At 41.4% G+C, this 20,986-nt stretch overlaps 2 protein-coding genes across 4 annotated transcripts; both read right to left on the bottom strand.

The window, feature by feature from the left end:
• Window positions 1-349: 349 nt before the first annotated feature.
• Window positions 350-2,133, bottom strand: LOC124287359. Of its 2 annotated transcripts, XM_046723863.1 has the most exons (3): window positions 2,060-2,133; window positions 1,801-1,948; window positions 350-1,578 (listed from the first exon to the last, which is right to left on the bottom strand). In XM_046723863.1, exons 2-3 carry the CDS (start codon window positions 1,815-1,817, stop codon window positions 672-674), a joined length of 924 nt encoding a protein of 307 aa, XP_046579819.1. In that variant the 5' UTR covers window positions 1,818-1,948; window positions 2,060-2,133; the 3' UTR covers window positions 350-671. The 2 variants fall into 2 exon arrangements, with proteins under 2 accessions (XP_046579819.1, XP_046579820.1); XM_046723864.1 differs by lacking the exon at window positions 2,060-2,133 and having other exon boundaries at window positions 350-1,652; window positions 1,875-2,041.
• A 401-nt stretch (window positions 2,134-2,534) lies between these two features.
• On the bottom strand, window positions 2,535-10,150 carry LOC124287360. 2 transcript variants are annotated; one of them, XM_046723867.1, is made up of 5 exons: window positions 10,041-10,150; window positions 7,642-7,931; window positions 5,178-5,409; window positions 4,670-4,817; window positions 2,535-3,654 (listed from the first exon to the last, which is right to left on the bottom strand). In XM_046723867.1, exons 2-5 carry the CDS (start codon window positions 7,918-7,920, stop codon window positions 3,486-3,488), a joined length of 828 nt encoding a protein of 275 aa, XP_046579823.1. In that variant the 5' UTR covers window positions 7,921-7,931; window positions 10,041-10,150; the 3' UTR covers window positions 2,535-3,485. The 2 variants fall into 2 exon arrangements, with proteins under 2 accessions (XP_046579823.1, XP_046579821.1); XM_046723865.1 differs by lacking the exon at window positions 10,041-10,150 and adding an exon at window positions 9,897-10,003.
• Between the last annotated feature and the right edge of the window lie 10,836 nt (window positions 10,151-20,986).

The following is a 20,986-nucleotide window of genomic DNA, read 5'->3' as shown; positions in this document are numbered from 1 at the left end:
GGTGTTACTGAAGGAGAGTAGGACATGGTGTATGTACTAGTGTTGGGAATTGGTTAAAATCTCATAATTGATGATTGGTTCATTACCACCTCAATCATCGAAAATAAATGGTTAGCGTCATTTATGAAATTTGTTAATGCACAAAAAAAATAAGGAAAAAAACGTTATTTTGGGGTGTTTTTTGGCAATATTTCACATCTTTAAAGGATGACTAGTATGTTAGGAACATAAATTTCTTGGTGTCTTTAAGATAAATTCAATCATGACTTGGAATGAGCTTATAGTGCTTATGAAATGTAACAGACAAAACCAACCTTGTGAAAAATATTGTTGATGAAAACAAGCGTTCCAGAATTGTTTGTGTTCGATTATGAGAAAACATGATCAATTGCTTGGTCGTTTAGTCACTGCGACCAATCTTCGATTATTTCAATTAATCGGACCACCACTAGTAAGTACACAGTAAACACAAGTGATCTCCTGTTGAGACACAATCAAAATATTACCTTGCAATGTACTACTGTATGATCTTGTTGATCTTGTTGAGCATGTTATCAATGTCATTGTTTGGTTACTCAGTACCTTTACTCCAGAATGAATGAGGTTATTGGTTTATAAATGAATTATTCCATAGCTGGTGTTTGTTTTCTATGATATACCATAGTTGTACACTAAAAGGAACCTTCATCACCTGGCAATACCACTCGGTTCTCCACTTCTGATCCTGGTAGTGGGGTGGTCAAGTGTTGGTTCATCATGTCAAAGACCTGGGTTTGACTTCCCAGATGGCTACAGTGTGTGAAGCTGGTGTTGCTGGAATAATGCCAAAAACATGCAAAAAATACTTTGAACTGAACTGCTGTATGGAGAAGACCCAATATAACTGATTGAACCTGTGTATAGATATCACTTACTATAACTGATTGAACCTCTGTATAGATATCACTTACTATAACTGATTGAACCTCTGTATAGATATCACTTACTATAACTGATTGAACCTCTGTATAGATATCGCTCACTCCAACTGATTGAACCTCTGTATAGATATCACTTACTATAACTGATTGAACCTCTGTATAGATATCACTTACTATAACTGATTGAACCTCTGTATAGATATCACTTACTATAACTGATTGAACCTCTGTATAGATATCGCTCACTCCACCTGATTCAACCTCTGTATAGATATCACTTACTATAACTGATTGAACCTCTGTATAGATATCACTTACTATAACTGATTGAACCTCTGTATAGATATCGCTCACTCCAACTGATTGAACCTCTGTATAGATATCACTTACTATAACTGATTGAACCTCTGTATAGATATCACTTACTATAACTGATTGAACCTCTGTATAGATATCACTTACTATAACTGATTGAACCTCTGTATAGATATCGCTCACTCCACCTGATTCAACCTCTGTATAGATATCACTTACTATAACTGATTGAACCTCTGTATAGATATCACTTACTATAACTGATTCAACCTCTGTATAGATATCACTTACTATAACTGATTGAACCTCTGTAAAAATGACATCCACAGTGAATTCACTGAACCTTAGTATTAAGGACATCCATGCTGAATTCACTGAACCTTAGTATTAAGGACATCCATGCTGAATTCACTGAACCTTAGTATTAAGGACATCCACAGTGAATTCACTGAACCTTAGTATTAAGGACGTCCATGCTGAATTCACTGAACCTTAGTATTAAGGACATCCATGCTGAATTCACTGAACCATAGTATTAAGGACATCCATGCAGAATTCACTGAACCTTAGTATTAAGGACATCCACAGTGAATTCACTGAACCTTAGTATTAAGGACATCCATGCTGAATTCACTGAACCTTAGTATTAAGGACATCCATGCTGAATTCACTGAACCTTAGTATTAAGGACATCCATGCTGAATTCACTGAACCTTAGTATTAAGGACATCCATGCAGAATTCACTGAACCTTAGTATTAAGGACATCCACAGTGAATTCACTGAACCTTAGTATTAAGGACATCCATGCTGAATTCACTGAACCTTAGTATTAAGGACATCCATGCTGAATTCACTGAACCCTAATAAAGGGAGACAACCCTGATATAAGGGCAGTCAACTATAACTCGACAAACTCAGGTCATCAACAAACAGAACCTCAGTTTTAAGGACATCCATAATTCATTGAACATCAATACAAAGGACATCCACAATGAAATTGCATCACATTAGTATAAAAATGATGAAATCACCTCAAATCTACAATGATCTGACCAAACTTTGTAAAAAGGACGAATACAATGATGTGATAACCTCAGAAAAACAGACATCTACCATGATCTGACTCAACTGTGTATAAAGGTCACAATTATCTGACAGCCTCAGTATAAAGGATAATGATGTGATCAACTTAGAAAATAGGACATCAACAACAATGATACTGAACTTCAGTATTAAATACTTCTAGAAATTGAATACTCCAAGGAAAAACCCAAATGTGTCACAAGGCTATGAAGAATTTTAAAGATTTACATCTTCATGATGTACTTCATTGTCTCCAAGTACCCACAGATTAAGTAATTTCACTTGCATTGTGTCTTTCCTTGATGCAGTTTTTGAAATATGTGGGGAGCAATAACCAACAACAGGAACCAATAAATGGCCTGTGCGTGGAAGGTAAACTGACTTTTATAGCTAAACTGGATGGAAATATCATGAAACAGCTTTCTATTTATGAGAAATGAGAGGGCCAATGATAATGGCCGACTGATCCCTTAGCGACAGGCCATTATCAGTTCTGTTATCAAATACGTCACAGCAGGTGACGTCACGCTCCATAATGACATCACACCATAACAACGTCATGACATCATAAATCTTATTCCATGACTTAACAGTGTTGGGTCAACAGCCATTGCGAGTTGTTTGAAGTAAACTTACAATTAAATTTATGATACTGTTTTGTCATTTTTTAACACAAATATCATCCATTTTAGCTATAATAGTGGTAATGCTGTTGCAGAAGCCCACTGTCTTTAAAACGGCCCTAGTTAGGCGGTTAATTGAAGACCTAAGCCTTCTGCAAATGATAATGCCCTGAAAAACTGTGTTGCCCGTATATCGCGTTCTTCTTGCTGATTACTTCTCGACTGATCTCATCATGACGTGAATCACATCAGGTAGTTTCATAAAAAAATACAAGATAAAAAGAACAAATGAATCCTGCCTCAATTGTTCGGAAAATATAAATCAACATATCACAATTAAGTTATTGTAGCCTATTATTGCTGTATCCTCATTTTCCTAGTGTATTATAAATCGTGTATACAAAATATATACAGGCGTTTATCATGTTACTATGACTACCTTAGACACTGTATAAACAAGGATGGTTGCTGCTACATCAGTAGTTGAGGTAGTTCTCATTGTTTCTGCTACAACTAGAAACAGGAAGCATGTAGACCCCAAATCAGGCATGTTTGAGAGCTGCTTTCTGACTCAGGGGAGACAACTTGTCCTTGTTAGACTTAACGAAGGTCTTCACAGCTGCAGCATTTGTCCTGAAATGATTTCGGAGAGCCCAGCCTATTGCCTTCCTGATGAAGAAGTCTTCATCATCTGCACACATCAGACAGTATCTGTTAACACAGAAGACAGCAGGTTGTAACATGTCAGTGAGCACCTGTTTTGTGTCTGGAAATCATGTAACAATCTGTCCAACCTATTGGCAAGCTAGTCGGGGATATGTCCCCAGTACATCATATGTGAAGAATCCACTAAAACAGACATTATAGCCACACTGAGCACTCCGATAAACTGGAGGAATTGCAACAATACTTTTCTTTAGCCCACTTAAACCACAGGAATCAAGGAGGTGAAATGGGCTTTTAATGTTGCATTCCAGATTATTGTACTTATGTAGTGATGTGAGACTATGTGAGCGTGCATGCCTGCATGTGTGTCCCTCTAGCTGGGTACAGGTCCACACTTGCGTGTTGCACAGTGCTAGCCCATCAAGACTCCACAGTTGAACATGGAAGCCCACTGGGGCAGGGTAGCACAGTGGTTAAAGCATTTGCTCATTAAGCCGAAGGCCTGGGTTCGATTGCCCACATGGGTACAATGTGTGAAGTCCATTCCTGGTGTCCACTGCCGTGATGTTGCTGGAATAGTGCTAAAAGTGGCATGAAACCTCACTCACTCACTCACGTACGCCTACTGACACACATATAATGACAAGCTGACCAGTCCAGCAAGGTCACAACATGTGCCATCTCTTCACAACTTATAATATGACCACTGATCTAACCACTGACCTGGGGCGGTGGGGTAGCCTAATGGTTAAAGCATTGGCTCGTCACGCCGAAGACCCGGGTTCGAATCTCCACATGGGTACAATGTGTGAAGCCCATTTCTGGTGTCCCCCGCCGTGATGTTGCTGGAATATTGCTCAAAGCGGCGTAAAACCAAACTCAGTCAGTCAGTCAGTAACCACTGACCTGCTCTCTGGGTCCAATGCTCTACACCATGCAGGCACATCTGAACCACAGGTATTATTAGGGGTTATGAGTAAGTGAGTCCCATTTACTGACATATCCCTTCCGTATTTGTGTGACAAAAGTTTCCTTAAGAGAGAGTGTATGAAATACTTACTGGAAGAGGAGTTCCTGATTTGTTTTCTTTTTGTAGTTGAGTTGATGAAGAATGGCGGTCCGTCTCAGCCACAGGTTCTCATCCTGAACCCACTCCTCCATGACTGGGGTGAGGGACGTCCGGTGTGCTGCCACCAACTCTCCAACCACTACAGTAACAAGAGGCATCACATCAGGTACACTTCAACACAAAACTAAATGGGATCATGTTTGGCCTGGACAAACAAAGTACAACCATTAAAGTGGTCCATCATCATCTGACTATGGTCATCGCCAAAATTGTTAAATTAGCTGTCTCAATCAGAGTTATTTGTTCTTGTTTGAAACTTCTGACAGACCAATCAGAAATGAAGTACAAATAAAATTCACAAATTGATTATAACACATACCAACTAAAGTAGGTGCCTCAACACAAAAAAGATGTTCCACTGAAAATGGTTTATTGGAAATTGTAGAGTCCTAACATATCAATTAAGTCAACATGAATTTATGTACAAATCTGAGAGTACCATTAGCAGCTAGCATGTCCACTGTGTCCCACCAGCTCTTGGTGGTGATTAGTTCCTTGACCACCATGAGGGACTTCAGACTGTCATCAGCACTGTGTCCACACAACACTTTAATGTACTTTTGTGAGCAGTCCAGGCCAAACATTTGATACTCCCTCTCGGGTTCTTTCCATAGGAGTTTCAGGAGTTGGTGGAGTTGGGCCTGGTTGAACCCTGAGCAGGAGGACAGCACCTGGAAACATAGGGAGAGGCTACTGGAGACTCAACACTACATGGCCTGTAGATAGGTGGCTGTAGCCTGGAGACTCAACAATACAGGGCCTGTAGACAGGGAGACAGGTGGCTGTAGCCTGGAGACTCAACACTATATGGCCTGTAGATAGGGAGACAGGTGGCTGTAGCCTGGAGACTCAACACTATATGGCCTGTAGATAGGGAGACAGGTGGCTGTAGCCTGGAGACTCAACAATACAGGGCCTGTAGATAGGGAGACAGGTGGCTGTAGCCTGGAGGCAAGGCTACAGGGCCTGTAGATAGGAGACAGGTGGCTGTAGCCTGGAGACTCAACAATACAGGGCCTGTAGATAGGGAGACAGGTGGCTGTAGCCTGGAGACTCAACACTACAGCGCCTGTAGATAGGGAGACAGGTGGCTGCAGCCTGGAGACTCAACACTATATGGCCTGTAGATAGGGAGACAGGTGGCTGTAGCCTGGAGACTCAACACTATATGGCCTGTAGATAGGGAGACAGGTGGCTGTAGCTTGGAGACTCAACAATACAGGGCCTGTAGACAGGGAGACAGGTGGCTGTAGCCTGGAGACTCAACACTATATGGCCTGTAGATAGGGAGACAGGTGGCTGTAGCCTGGAGACTCAACACTATATGGCCTGTAGATAGGGAGACAGGTGGCTGTAGCCTGGAGACTCAACAATACAGGGCCTGTAGATAGGGAGACAGGTGGCTGTAGCCTGGAGGCAAGGCTACAGGGCCTGTAGATAGGGAGACAGGTGGCTGTAGCCTGGAGACTCAACACTACAGGGCCTGTAGATAGGGAGACAGGTGGCTGCAGCCTGGAGACTCAACAATACAGGGCCTGTAGATAGGGAGACAGGTGGCTGCAGCCTGGAGACTCAACAATACAGGGCCTGTAGATAGGGAGACAATTGGCTGCAGCCTGGAGACTCAACAATACAGGGCCTGTAGATAAGGAGACAGGTAGCTGCAGCCTGGAGACTCAACAATACAGGGCCTGTAGATAGGGAGACAGGTGGCTGTAGCCTGGAGACAATGCTACAGGGCCTGTAGATAGGGAGACAGGTGGATGAAGCCTGGAGACAATGCTACAGGGCCTGTAGATAGGGAGACAGGTGGATGAAGCCTGGAGACAATGCTACAGGGCCTGTAGATAGGGAGACAGGTGGCTGTAGCCCGTAGACTAAACAATACAGGGCCTGTAGATAGGGAGACAGGTGGCTGTAGCCTGGAGGCAAGGCTACAGGGCCTGTAGATAGGGAGACAGGTGGTTGTAGCCTGGAGACTCAACACTATATGGCCTGTAGATAGGGAGACAAAAGGATGTAGCCTGGAGACTCAACACTACAGCGCCTGTAGATAGGGAGACAGGTGGCTGTAGCCTGGAGACTCAACAATACAGGGCCTGTAGATAGGGAGACAGGTGGCTGTAGCCTGGAGACTCAACACTACAGGGCCTGTAGATAGGGAGACAGGTGGCTGTAGCCTGGAGACAATGCTACAGGGCCTGTAGATAGGGAGACAGGTGGATGAAGCCTGGAGACAATGCTACAGGGCCTGTAGATAGGGAGACAGGTGGATGAAGCCTGGAGACAATGCTACAGGGCCTGTAGATAGGGAGACAGGTGGCTGTAGCCCGTAGACTCAACAATACAGGGCCTGTAGATAGGGAGACAGGTGGCTGTAGCCTGGAGACTCAACAATACAGGGCCTGTAGATAGGGAGACAATTGGCTGCAGCCTGGAGACTCAACAATACAGGGACTGTAGATAAGGAGACAGGTAGCTGCAGCCTGGAGACTCAACAATACAGGGCCTGTAGATAGGAGACAGGTGGCTGTAGCCTGGAGACTCAACGCTACAAGGCCTGTAGATAGGGAGACAGGTGGCTGTAGCCTGGAGACAATGCTACAGGGCCTGTAGATAGGGAGACAGGTGGATGAAGCCTGGAGACTCAACACTACAGGGCCTGTAGATAGGGAGACAGGTGGCTGTAGCCTGGAGACAATGCTACAGGGCCTTTAGATAGGGAGACAGGTGGCTGTAGCCTGGAGACTCAACGCTACAAGGCCTGTACATAGGGAGACAGGTGGCTGTAGCCTGGAGACAATGCTACAGGGCCTGTAGATAGGGAGACAGGTGGCTGGAGACTCAACAATACAGGACCTGAACACTGGGGACAGAATGCTGTGGTTTGGAGTTATACATACCTCCTTACTAGCTTCCCTTCTGATCGGGCTCATCAGACCAAAAAAGGCAAACTGATCTCTCATGTATTTTTTCATTTTTTGGGCAGCTGTTTGGTTTCTGTGTGCTTTGAAATTTTCACCAAGTTTAGCAACAAACATCTGTGGTGTAGGGGGGGAAAGCACTGCCTGTGTACTCTCCACATCTTTCTTCTTCCCCCCATTTCCCCTGGCAGGCCGAGCTTTCAGGGACTTTGCCACTTCTGCTGTCTTCTTTATGGATGACCTGGATACTTTCGGCATATCTATATATTCTGGAAAAAAATGGGGAATTCATTTCTGTTTCTTTTTATTTAGGAAAAATAACAAAACATTTTTGATAAAAATGATATACACAGGTACATAAACATCTTATAATATATATAGGTACTAATAACAGATTACATTTGAAGTTGAGCATGATCTCACTACTTCCTATTATTTGCTGGTGTACCCCGTCATGATGTTGCTGGAATATTGCTGAAAGTGTTGTAAAACAAAACTTACCCTGTCACTTTTATTTGAATGTTTATTTAATGTGGTTATCTCCCTTTTGACAGACAGTCAGTTGACAGACACTGAAGTAGAAGGTCAATTAGGGTAACACCTACGGGTATAATGGAGCAGTCCACAGTCCACTGGCTAGTGAGTAGAGTTGGGTGAGTCTAAGACAGGTTCGTTACTGAGAAGTTTCATTGTGGGTAAATAGAACTTTGTTGTGATTAAATGATAAGCTGTCTTCTCTTCTCAAAATTACTCAGTTACTATCGAATATAAAAACAGGTTGGTCACTGAGAGGTTTGATTGTGTTTATTGATTGCAACATATTTTATTCATTCAAGAAAAGGATTGAGCACAAGTTATCCAACTTAGAAAAGCCCTCTCCCAATAATAGAATATCAATGTTTTAATTTTAACAATACTTTCTAAAGATTGTAACAGGTTATGTCAGTCTAAGTAAACTTAGGCTCAGTATTATTAGTTACACTGCTATACTGAGTCTCAGTATAGCAGTGTAACGAATAATACTGAGGCTAAGTTTACTTAGACTGCAGTTTATGTCTTTGAATAGTATACAACGAACATTCAAGGAAGTAATGGCCACGTTGACATGATGCGTCATTTTTAAAATATTTATAATTCATAATTAAGTGTACTTGTCATATATCTTAATCTTGTGTGCAAAACATTTAACTTCTTTATTCCATATGAATAATATTTAGGTACACATTTTTCAGATATAAGATTTAAATGATGCAACAGAGTCACTATTTCTAACAGCTAAGGGGATATCATTCCACATTTTAACTGCTGATGGAATAAAAGATGATGTTGAGTACCTCAGTCTTGTACATGGTTGGCTAAAAATATCCAAGTTTCTTAACTCATAGATTGTCCGGTTGACTAGTACAGGTGGGAGTTAAATCCTGAAGAAAAACTGGTGTTGTTCTATTTAGTAGGAACTTTAATTTCTGAAATGCTCCAATAATTCTACATGTCTTCTTGACAATGTTTTCAATGTGATGATGACAACTCCCGTTAGACGATAAGGTTAAACCGAAATGTTTATGAAAATCAACTGTTTTTAAATATTGCAGCAATCAAAATTCAAATTAATGTCTTTTCGGCCATATTTCATAAATAATATAGTTTCAGCTTTTTTCTTGTGTTTTTATTTGGACTATTCCATTAAAATGTGTAGGTAACAGGGAGTAGCTAATCTGTTCATTGAACCGTAAATGTTGTTGTTTCATAGTGTCTGCAAACTGCCTGTCTGCGTAATGGGAGGACACCTTTAATGTTATAAGACTATAAATTGAGAAAACATAATGTGTCACTCGTATAGTACATTGGTCAAGGATTCTCAAAATACATTTGATAGATGATACAGCATTCCTTTAATAAAGGATATATATTCTTCTAAATTAATGTTTCCTTCCAACATAGTTGTTTTACTTCATGGCGATACATAAAAAGACTTAACTGTTCAAGAACAATTCTAGTTCAAATGTGACTTCATGTTAGGCTCGAACCCCACACATCCAAACTGATTCATGTTTCGAACCTGAAACGTCATGATTGGGTTATCTCCCTTACAATGTCTGGCCAAGAATTTTAGCCTGCCATGATCTTGTCTCCCTCCACACCACGTGCTTTACATGTCAGCACAGTGCCAGTGCATGTGTCAATGTGTAATAATTCCTCACTAGGTGTCATTTCTGTTACAGCCATGCGCCTACCTTGCTAAAATGCCTATTGGGTTAGGGGCACGTAGGCTGAACTAGAACATGTGCATCTGAGTACCATTCAGTCGATCAAATTTAGAATGACACTGCTTCAATACACCTTCAACATTATGGATTCACATTCAGCCTTTAACTTACTTCGAGATGAGTATATTTCCCGCTTTTGTTGACCCGGAAGTTATCGCTAACAACTGAAAGCCTGACCGGCCTTGCCCTACATAACCGGGGAAAATAAGCCAGGGAACGCTTCACAAACCACTTCCCTGGGTTAGCACGACATTTACAAAGTCAAAATCTGAGAACTCCTCCGATCTGTCCACTCGTGACGGCACATGCAGAAGTAGCAATCTGATGTCTCCTTCACAAATTAATTTGAACGGAGAAAAGTAAGGCAAGCACTATAACATATAATTTGTCGTTAATGCCCAAACAGAGACCATATAATAGATTAGATTATTTATTATATGGACTCTGGCCCAAAAGACAAGATTTATTATTGTGTCAAAGATTTTAAAGAACATATATTGAAAAAATTGCCGATAAATCTGAGGCTCGTAATCCTGGGTTACTCATACTTGGGTTACCCCAAATAGTTTGTTTCTTCAGTACACTATGAACAGTGTAATATACGTGAGTATAACGTATCCGTAGCCACGTGGTTAAAGAATCTGGGTTCGAATCTCCATTCGGGTACATGGTGTTATATAAGTGATTCTGTTAATACCGGGGGCTGTTGGGTAGCCCTGTGGTTAAAATGTTCGCTCGTCATGTCGAAGACCCGGGTTCGATTCCCATCCTGTGTACAATGTGTGAATCCCCTTTCTGGCGTCCCCCGCCGTGTTATTGCTGGAATATTGCTAAAAGCGCCGTAAACCCAACTCACTCACTAACTTTAATGCTCTTGTAAGTTATCACTCCAGATTTACCCCGAGAACACACGGGTGAGAACCAATCTACAGTCCGTTTGAGTCAGAAACGGACCGATGAATTGCAAATTTTATCATTGTACAAAATTGCCACATAAATATAAATAGTACACATGTTTATCATTTACTAATACCCAATAGCTTTCTAATATTTGAATTTTTTCCGGACTCCACCCAAAAAGTTCTTTAAGAAACTATCATTAAAATTTTGACAGTTCACTATTTGTTACGAGGGAGGAGTGCAGAAAAAGGGACAGCCAGGTGTTAGAGAAGCACGTGCACAAGTGCCCACCAAGTTATTGATTCATTAGCCTGTGCTGTTCCATCTCCATCCTTTCTCGCACACCTGGCTGTCCTTTTCTCTGCACTCTTCATAGTAAAAAAAATATATATATAATGAAAAGGAGCCCTGAGACTTTCTTCATTTTCAGATTGGTACAGACCCTGAAGCTGAGGAAATCTAGACTTGCCACATTTTCTAGACTTGTGTGGGCTTTCTTGGATATATTTGCTTCAGGGTCTGTACGAGAGACTAACACATTGGCTACGATCAAAGTTAGAATTCTTAGGGCTACCAACGTTTCGTGAATAAGGGCTTGCTGGTTGTTCAGGCTCGATGGCTTGGCGGTTTAAGTGTCATGGTAGCGAGACGCCGTGAGAAGTTACACACTACCACATCGCTGGACCAAACTCGTTTGTTTACATGCCGCCGTCCATGACGTAATATAAAAATGCAGTCATACTGTATGACTTTTTGTGTATTTAACGCTGTGAGTTTCAGATTGTACATGTGTCAATGTATTGACCTCAGTGATGGGTATATATATTTTCTCTCGTCTCAGCTTGATGTGGGACCACCATGGGTGATATGCAGGCCACGTTCGCTAAATCCATTATCACAGGTAAAAAGCTGACATACCTAAAGTCTCATGTAATCAGGGCGAATTCAGGATTCGAACCCATAATGCCAGGATAGCGGCACGCTTGAAGGGAGGCAACTCTTGAAATAGAACTGAGGGCCGTAGATATAAGGTTGAGTTGAGCTGAGGTGAGTTGGGCTTTACGTCACATCGGCATTATTCCAGCCATATAGTGACGAGAACAAGTCTGCATTAATATACATTGTAAGTACAGAGTCAAAATGAGTTCTATTTCAAAAACATATATGCAATACATTGTCATTTAAAAACAGAAAAAGTCATAGCACTAAATTCGTAGATATAAGAGCCACCTTTGCCCCGATACATTTCTATATACAATGGAAAGATAAAAGTTAGCAACTTATTTCTATATTAAGAAATGTTTTCAACAATATGCCAACGAGGTTGAAAGATTGATGTTATCAAGACAAAACGTACATGGAGGCCGTTTGTATATCAGTACATCAGTATATACCGTAAGTGGTGACAGCAAGCTTCAGCAGTATTGTCTCCATTGAAGACTTTAAACACACTGCATGGTGACTGAAGGCGCTTACCACAGGGAACCGAATGCTGTTTTAAGCCGCAACCAGACATTTGTATATAAACAAACCAGTTATTTACAAAATGGGTAATATAATACACGCTGTTCAGTAGCAAACACGGACACGTACACCTCGCCATTTTCTGTTCTGACTGCAAACTCTGAACGACGCTCCTGTCAACCACAAGTTTGTATGGCCCAGTCTCCATTATGTGCAGGCACCGCCTCCGTGGTGTAGTGGTTAGAGCGTCCGCCCGGAGTGCGGAAGGTCGCGGGTTCGATCCCCGACTGCGTCATACCAAAACACGTTAAAAAAAGGTACTTGTTGGTCCCTGCCTGGCGCTAGGCATTAAAGGGTACAACAAGGACTGGTAGGCTCGGAGTCAGTATAATGTGTCTGAGTGGGATATTCATGCTTTACTGCGGCATGGTATCACAGTGGGCTAGCACTATAAAACCAGCTTAAGTCTGGGCTAGTACAAGCAGCCGCACATCCACATACACACGCATGCACGTCGTCACATGAGCGAAATATTCTCAAGCACGACGTTAAACCCAATTCCACCACCACCACCATTATGTGCAGGCCCATGTGATGCAGCCCTGCTTATTGCTGAATGCAGCTTCATCAAACCACCCCGCTCCATCCCCATCACCTTGGCCTCTTACATACATGAATTTATTCAGATTCCATCGGCTTTGTGAGGCAATTTTATGACCCCACTGTTCATATGGTGAAATCCCCATTACTGGTAATGTTGCTTGAGTGGTCCCATATCGGACGTAAGTGAATGACTGCTTGATGCAGTTTACGTTTATCCCGTAGTCGGCACAGGACGAAATGGAGCGTTCAGAAATGGCCTCAGCTAATGGCCCCTATAATCCGTCTTTGCAGGTGAGGGACGCCGGGTGCCCCAATTTCCTGCGAGTCGCAGACACAAAGAGACCAATGGCGTCACGTTGTCTGGCACTGTCCAAACACACTGACCACTGGCATGATGGACGATGTTTCAAGTCTCGTCCAGATTAGCTCTGTTCTAGTCAGCTGTAATTATTTCTTCCTCAGCTGATACCATTCAGTGCATTGTTATTGGTAAATACAATCCCACTGTTGGTGAATGCGCTTTTTCGTAGGTGCGATATCTGACGTAAAGATTATGACGATAAATTCTTGTGTTGACAGCAACAACAAAAATATTATTTCACATCACTGACAAGTGCTCGACATAATCGTTTTTAAGTAAAGGAAGTTATAGATATTGTAGTATGACGGTAACGACTGAACGAGCGACCTCGTACACTATCAACAATAGCACTCGTCGTTGTTGTCGCTGCAGCAATCGCAGACATCGTCGTATGTAAAGAGTAGCAGTAGGAGCGCAGTAGCAGATAATGACGTATTAGAGGCAAGAGCATGAATGAATGAACAAATATTGCTTTACGCCGCACCATCAATCAATTCGCCGCGATAGAGGCGAGTGAAACTGAAGTATATATATTGGTGTTGTAGCAGAGGCTGCATGAGTAGTAGAACTTTGCAGTAGCAGAAGATTATGTGTCAGGAGTAATAGTAGCAGTAGCTGAGGCTGCTACAGGAGTAGTAGTAGCAGTAGTAGTAGTCTTGGTAGTACTTATGACATCGACACTAGTAGCAGTAGTGGACCTAGTGGTAGTAGCAGTAGTAGTAGTCGTACTAGTACTTCTCACATCAACACTATTAGCAGTAGTAGTAGTACTAGCAGCAGCAGCAGTAATAATAGTAACGGTAGTAGTAGCAGTAGTTGTAATAAGAGCAGTAGACTAGTAGGACATCGTCATCGTCATCAGCAGCAGCAGCAGCAGTAGTGGTGGTGGTGGAAGAGATAGTATTAGTATTTTTATCCCCCGCCGCGCGTTTAGCGCGAAGCGGGGGATATAGTTTTAGGCTCCGACCGTCCGTACGTACGTATGAATTGGAATATCTTAAGAACCGTTCTCTAGATTCTTTTCATATTTGGTACCTAGTTTCATCACGGTATAAGAAAGGTCCAACTCATGTTTGGTTACCTTGACCTTCATTTCAAGGTCACAAGGGGACTTTTTTAACATGTTACCTGCATGTTAAGCTATATCAAGAACCGTTCACTGGATTTTCCCAGTCGATTTTGGTGACCTTCACTTAATTTTCAAGGTCATGGCGACACTTTGAAGATTTCAGCATATCAACCTACACGTTATGCTTGTCAGCGAGATACTTCAAGAACCATTCACTGGAGTTTCTTCATATTTGATACCAAGCTTCATCCAGGGAAGGCGCAGGACCCAGTCGATTTTGATGACCTTCACTTAATTTTCAAGGTCATGGCGACACTTTGAAGATTTCAGAATGTAAACCTGCATGTTAAGCTATCACCAGAACGGTTCACTGGATATTCTTCATAGACTTTTTTAAGACTTCTCTTGAATGTTTTTCAATAAGCAATTTCTTTAGTACTAGTTTTGCATATTTCATACACTATGACATTCATGTCAAGGTCAAAGTCAGTCTTGAAAATATGTGTGTTTGAACAACTAAAGAGCCAGATATCAATCAAGAGAGGTTGATTAGTCATGTTTTTGTTGACATTTAACTTCATCTTAAACTTTCATTACTTTATAAGTTTGATTTGATAATTTGCGGCGGGGGATTATGTCACCTTAGTGACAATGCTGGTTGTATTTAATTTAGTAAATACAATAATGTACTAGTTGTCGCCACAGTAACAGCAAGCCATCACCAAGTTACGTGTCATTATTAAGTGTTGTATTGTTCTATGTGGCTGGATGACAGTGTAAGGGTATTAACATACTTACCATTGTTCGCATACCTACACAGACAACATTAAAAGGCACCTGACATTTAGCTGACAGCTACATTTATTTGTTCCTGCCGTCCCAAAGATAACAATGTAATTGATTACGACTAGATATCTACCGACAGCGCCAGTCTCATGACGTTTTCGCACGTTTCACAGGACGCTTCATGGTACGAAAACTTTTTTTTGTACTTTCATGGGATCGCGATTTTTCGTCTTCTTTATTTGTCAAACACCGGCAATACACATCAGATTCTGGGTACTACATGTAGAATATATCTGGCTTTGTGATCACTGAATCTGTGTGGTAGTAGTAGTAGTGAGTGAGTGAGTTTAATTTTACGCCGCACTCACCAATATTCCAGCTATATGGCGGCGGTCTGTAAATAATCTGGACCAGACAATCCAGTGATCAACAGCATGAGCATCGATCTGCGCATTTGTCAACCAAGCCAGCGAGCCTGACTACCCGATCCCGTTAGTCGCCTCTTACGACAAGCATGTGTTACTGAAGGTGCATTCTAACCCGGACCAACTCTTCTGCAATTGTTAATAAAGCTGTTCTATCAAAACATGATAACAAGGATTAAAGAATGATAACAGGGATTAAAGAACCTTTAATCTAAGCTAAAGATGATTTTGTCCGTTTTAATGTTAAGGATTCGGGGTGGGGGTGGGGGTGTGTGTGATTATGTCCGGGGTGGTTTTTTGTGTGTTTTATGGGGCTATTTCCTGATTCGGCCTTCACGGGTGGTAGTAGTAGTAGTAGTGGTGGTGGTGGTGGTGGTGGCAGTAGTAGTAACTGTAGAAGTGTGAAGGAGGAGTAGTAATATAAGTAAAAGCAGTAACTCTTGCAGCAGTAGTAGATGTATTAGAGGTAGTAGTAGCAGCAGTAAAGGTAGTAACAGCAGCAATAGTAGACTTGCACAAGTCTCTAAAGTAAAATGTACCTGCTGAAATGATAATTGCTAAACAATATTAAATAACAGACTTGGGTCCTTGTACTGACCGCTTATCTAGACTTGCCTCTTCGAAGGATGGAATTACTATACATCTATGGGCCCAGCATTCAGTACAGCCTTGGAGCAAGGCTATAGAAGTATAAGCTGCAGTGGTAGTTGAGGTAGTAGCAGCGGTAGTAGAAGCAGTAGAAGCAGCAGCAGTAGTAGTACTAGTAGTAGTAGTAGTAGCAGTAGTAGTTACATCCACCTCCGTGGTGTAGTGGTTAGAGCGTCCGCCCGGAGAGCGGAAGGTCGTGGGTTCGATCCCCGACCGCGTCATACCAAAAGAAGTTAAAATATGGTACTTGTTGGTCCCTGCCTGGCGCTCGGCATTAATGGGTACAACAAGGACTGGTCGGCTCGGAGTCAGTATAATGTGTCTGAGTGGGGTAGCACTATAAAACCAGCTTCAGTCTGGGCTAGTACAAGCAGCCGCACTTACACATACACACGCATGCACGTCGTCATATGAGCGAAATATTCTCAAGCACGACGTTAAACCCAATTTCACCTCACCCCAGTTACAGAAAGACATACAGTTTACATACACAAGTATCAGATAATATTTACCACAAGTTGTTCCTTCTTGTTTACATTTTTTTAGAAATGGACTGGCATTTCTCGATAGTATCAGTGCCCTTACTGTGCAGGGGAGAAATAAACCGCCACAGTGGTGGCAGGAAATATTTTTGTTTTATATACAATCCTTGCATCCCCCGACCTGACATAAAACATCCATGCGTTCATCATCTGACAAGCCAGACATCACATGCCTCTCACAACTCACCTACTTCCCCGGCAAAGGTTAAAACGGTACGGATTCTTTTCATAATAGAAGGGCAAACTTTTCGAAAGGCGAATTTAAACTAAATATACATAAAGAAATAAATTCCTTGCCGCCATATGTATTTTTTACCATCTAACCGACATATTTCTCTTGCAGGCTTTTTACCTGTTGAAGCTGAGAGAATGTGGACTCACTGTAGATATGTAGTCGGCAGTGAAATGCACATTGTTGTCGGGATGTCCACATGTGTCATTACGTACCCGTATTTTCATGTACATATTTCTCCACTGTTAATGTTTCATATGTATTTTCGTGTTATTTCAGGCCAATACCAGCTAAACTGGCTATGTTATAAGACTCGACACTGTTGCGTACCTTGAGATGCAGGTAATGATATAACATGACAACACAGCTACTTAACAGAAGTAGCATGGACACTCAAACATTGTCTGCAAAAATACCGACCAAAGCTCCAATGATTTAATTGAAATTAGGAGAAACATAAACGTCAAACCAATACGCCCTTCGAGATAATGGAAGAGCATTTTTCAAAATGTATTGGTACACGTGACGCGTACACAAGGGTTGAAACTAAACAACTGCCAAATTACAGTCGAACTAAAGGGCCGAGTAATAGTCAGACTTAGTCTTCTTACAATATGGCTGCTGTTACCACCTAACTGGAAATTGGATTCGAACCTCTTGAAGAATTAGTGTATAACCACTAGTGGTAGTCCGATTAATTGAAATAATCGAAGATTGGTCGCAGTGGCCACAGTGGCCACATTTTCTCATAATCCAACACAAACGATTTTGGAACCGCTGTAATAGAGTTTGAAATACTTGATGATGAAACATATCTATGATGTTGTCAGGGCCTGAAAACGTGTTTATTTCTAAGAAAACTCACTTCACTTTCTGAAAAGTCATGACTGAATATTTCTTGAAGAATCTGGGAAATTAATGTTACACTGGAACTGAATCATTTTACACTGGATGTGAAATCTGCAAATGTAATTTGTGCAGTTTCTAAAAAACAACAGAGAACCAAATGTTTTTTCTTTATTCTTATCTGCAACTACAACCTGAATAGGAAAATCTAAAACATGACCATAACCAATTTTTTTTCGATGATTGGTCGTTAGTATTGAACCAATCATCAATTCTGAGATTTCAACCAATTCCCAACACTAATAATCACTGATGGGAACAAGCAGGTGGCATTTTAGTTTCATCAGTCTTGTGTTGTGTGAGGACATAGCTAAAAGTGTCAGTCAGTGCTTTGGGGAAGAATTTTAAACATGTTCAAATATAAGTAGACCCCAAACAAGGGAAAAATACAGTATCATGACAAACAAAGCCTGTGTGTTGAGCCCCACCACTAATTACACATGCTGAACTTCACCACCTTTGGAACATATGTGCTCCGTAATGTACATAGGAAGTTGTAGTGTGGCCGATGTGATAACATCAAATGATGACCGAAATTATCGAAAAATACCCAAACTCAAAGAAAACAACAACAACAAACGGGAATGCATATACTCAGCTCCATTAATAACTACACAAGTACCAATTTTCATTCCTTTCTGGGGAACAAATGGCCATATTGTTAATATTGAACACAATTGTATATCTAGAATCGGATTTGAAACTGATATCTGCTTCATTTTGGGATTTTGGCATTTCGGCAGTATAAATATACACATGTATTTATTTTTGATATTTACAAATCTCTTGCACAAATATGGGTGAAGCCCATTTCTTGTGTCCCCGCCGTGATATTGCTAAAAGCGGCGTAAAACTAAACTCACTCACTCATTGGGCCAGTGGTTTCCGAGGGGAAGATGCTTACAATGTATGACACACGACGGACAAGCGGGCCCATACACATGTCCAGTCAACTTTCTGACAGGTGCGCGAACGGGATTTGTGTATGTTCCATTAGAGGCATGTTTCTCTTGTCTCCCAGAATATGTCGACTTTTTTCGTCTGCTGATACAGGTTGTGTCGGAGAAGACAGAGCATAATTGTTATTACCTATCTCCTGTGAACTTTGTTGCTGTTAATCACGAGCTCCTGTGCGCTTATACTTCACTTCTCACGGTTTAGTGAAACGACAGGCCATATATTAGCCTTGCTCCAAAGCTGTACTGGATGAGAAGTCTATGAACGTGAAGTAACTTTATCCTTAACAGAGGCAAGTCTAGATGAACGAAGTGTACATGAGGACGCCCGGATTTTTTTGTGACATGTTCTTTTACTCATGTAATCTTGAACATATCATTTAAACTAATTATTATTAGAGACTTGTGCAAAGTCTAGTCATTTATATGATGTCGCGTTTCCTCCATGAGAACGAAGAATATATATACTCATGCCAATAATAGTTGTCACCCTCCCCACCCCAACCCCACACCCCTCTACCACAAATTTTTTAAGGGGTGACAACCATTATTGGCATGAGTATATATAATATAATATATATATTTGCAGCAAAACAACTTATCTTGATGAAGCCCACATGCCCAGGCGAAGTGTTCTTGGAAGTTATTGGCAAGAATGTCAGGTGAAGTCGAATGAGTGAGTGAGATGAGTTTTAAGCATCTTGTATCATGACATGAAATATGTTCACCGAACAGATGTCTCAGATGTACCGAAACACAGTGATCCAAACTCATACACACGTACAGACATCTAAAAAAAAACAACCCAGACATTTTCCACCAAACACGCAGATCTAGCAAACATATTCACACTATCCACCAAAAACCACATCCAGCAAAACATATTCACACTATCCACCAAAAAACACATCCAGCAAAACATATTTACACTATCCACCAAAAACCACATCCAGCAAAACATATTTACACTATCCACTAAAAACCGCATCTAGCAAACATATTCTCGCTATTCACCCGAACGCACACCAGCAAACACCTTGACCCTATCCACTAAACACGTACAACTAGCTAACATCTTGGCACCATCCACCAAACATGCACATCTAGCAAACATCTTGGCACTATCCACCAAACACGTACAGCTGGCATACATATTTAAAACATCTCAAAAAACACGCACATCTAGTTAAACTCTTGTCACTATCCACCCAACATGCGCATCTAACATCTTGACACTATCATGAAAACATCTCACGAACACACATCTACAAATATCTTGGCACTATCCAACAAACACGCATAGCCAGCAAACACCTTGGCACCATATATATATATCACGAATACATCATATAACCAGGGACATCCACAACGCAAACTGCACACACACCCAAAAGACAGGAAACATGCTTATCAAACACATGTTGGTAACAGACAAGTCGTCCCGGTCGATTCCAGGGCCCCGTTCCTCAAGGCGATCGTAGCGCTAAGTTGATCGTAACTCCTATACTTTAACATAGACTTACGACTGTCGTAGCGCTACGATCGCCTTGAGGAACGGGGCCCAGATGGTTGAGTATCTGGAAATTGAAACACTAATACCAATCAAATTTGTCGCAAGCACTGTTAACTTCTGCAGTCACCATCAATCACAAAGACATCATCAAATACATCAATACAACTTCTCTATTCATGTAATCGTTTGATCATTCATCTACAACAATAACACTGCAGTAAATCCAACACTATCGTATTGGATGCAGTCTTCGTCATCTCTCCCATCTATACCGTCTGTCTTGGCGTCTTTCAATGAATATCATAATTAATATGTAAGATCTGACCTGTTTCCTCTTTTCTCTGGATCGGGAAAATGTTAATTCACATTTTACATTTGATCTGGAAAATGACCAGCTTCATATGGGGCGGCTAGCATTACAATGGAGAGCGTCAGATGATCCGATTAACGTGGACACATTCCGTCTCTGTTTGTATCTTAATTACCATGTGGTAAGCTGTTTTCTGGAATAGTAACATATAGGGAAATTACAGAATTAATTAGATAATAGCAGTCGGCCTCGGCAGCGCCACGGGCCACAAGGCACGCTGATATAACGATTTATATGATTCATGTAAGTGTGGCGTCTAGACTCTAATGGCACACGGTGCCA

Source organism: Haliotis rubra, unplaced genomic scaffold (genome assembly GCF_003918875.1).
Source record: "Haliotis rubra isolate DU_JTF1 unplaced genomic scaffold, ASM391887v1 Scf40, whole genome shotgun sequence".
NCBI lineage: Eukaryota > Metazoa > Mollusca > Gastropoda > Lepetellida > Haliotidae > Haliotis > Haliotis rubra.
This window is presented reverse-complemented; position numbering and strand designations above follow the sequence as displayed.

Coding starts and splice junctions, on each gene's coding strand:
- LOC124287360 (XM_046723867.1), bottom strand. CDS start 7,920: ATGCCGAAAGTATCCAGGTCATCCATAAAGAAGACAGCAGAAGTGGCA. Junction 4,818..5,177: donor GGACATGCTAGCTGCTAATG/GTACTCTCAGAT, acceptor TTGTTACTGTAG/TGGTTGGAGAGTTGGTGGCA. Junction 3,655..4,669: donor AATCAGGAACTCCTCTTCCA/GTAAGTATTTCA, acceptor CTGTGTTAACAG/ATACTGTCTGATGTGTGCAG.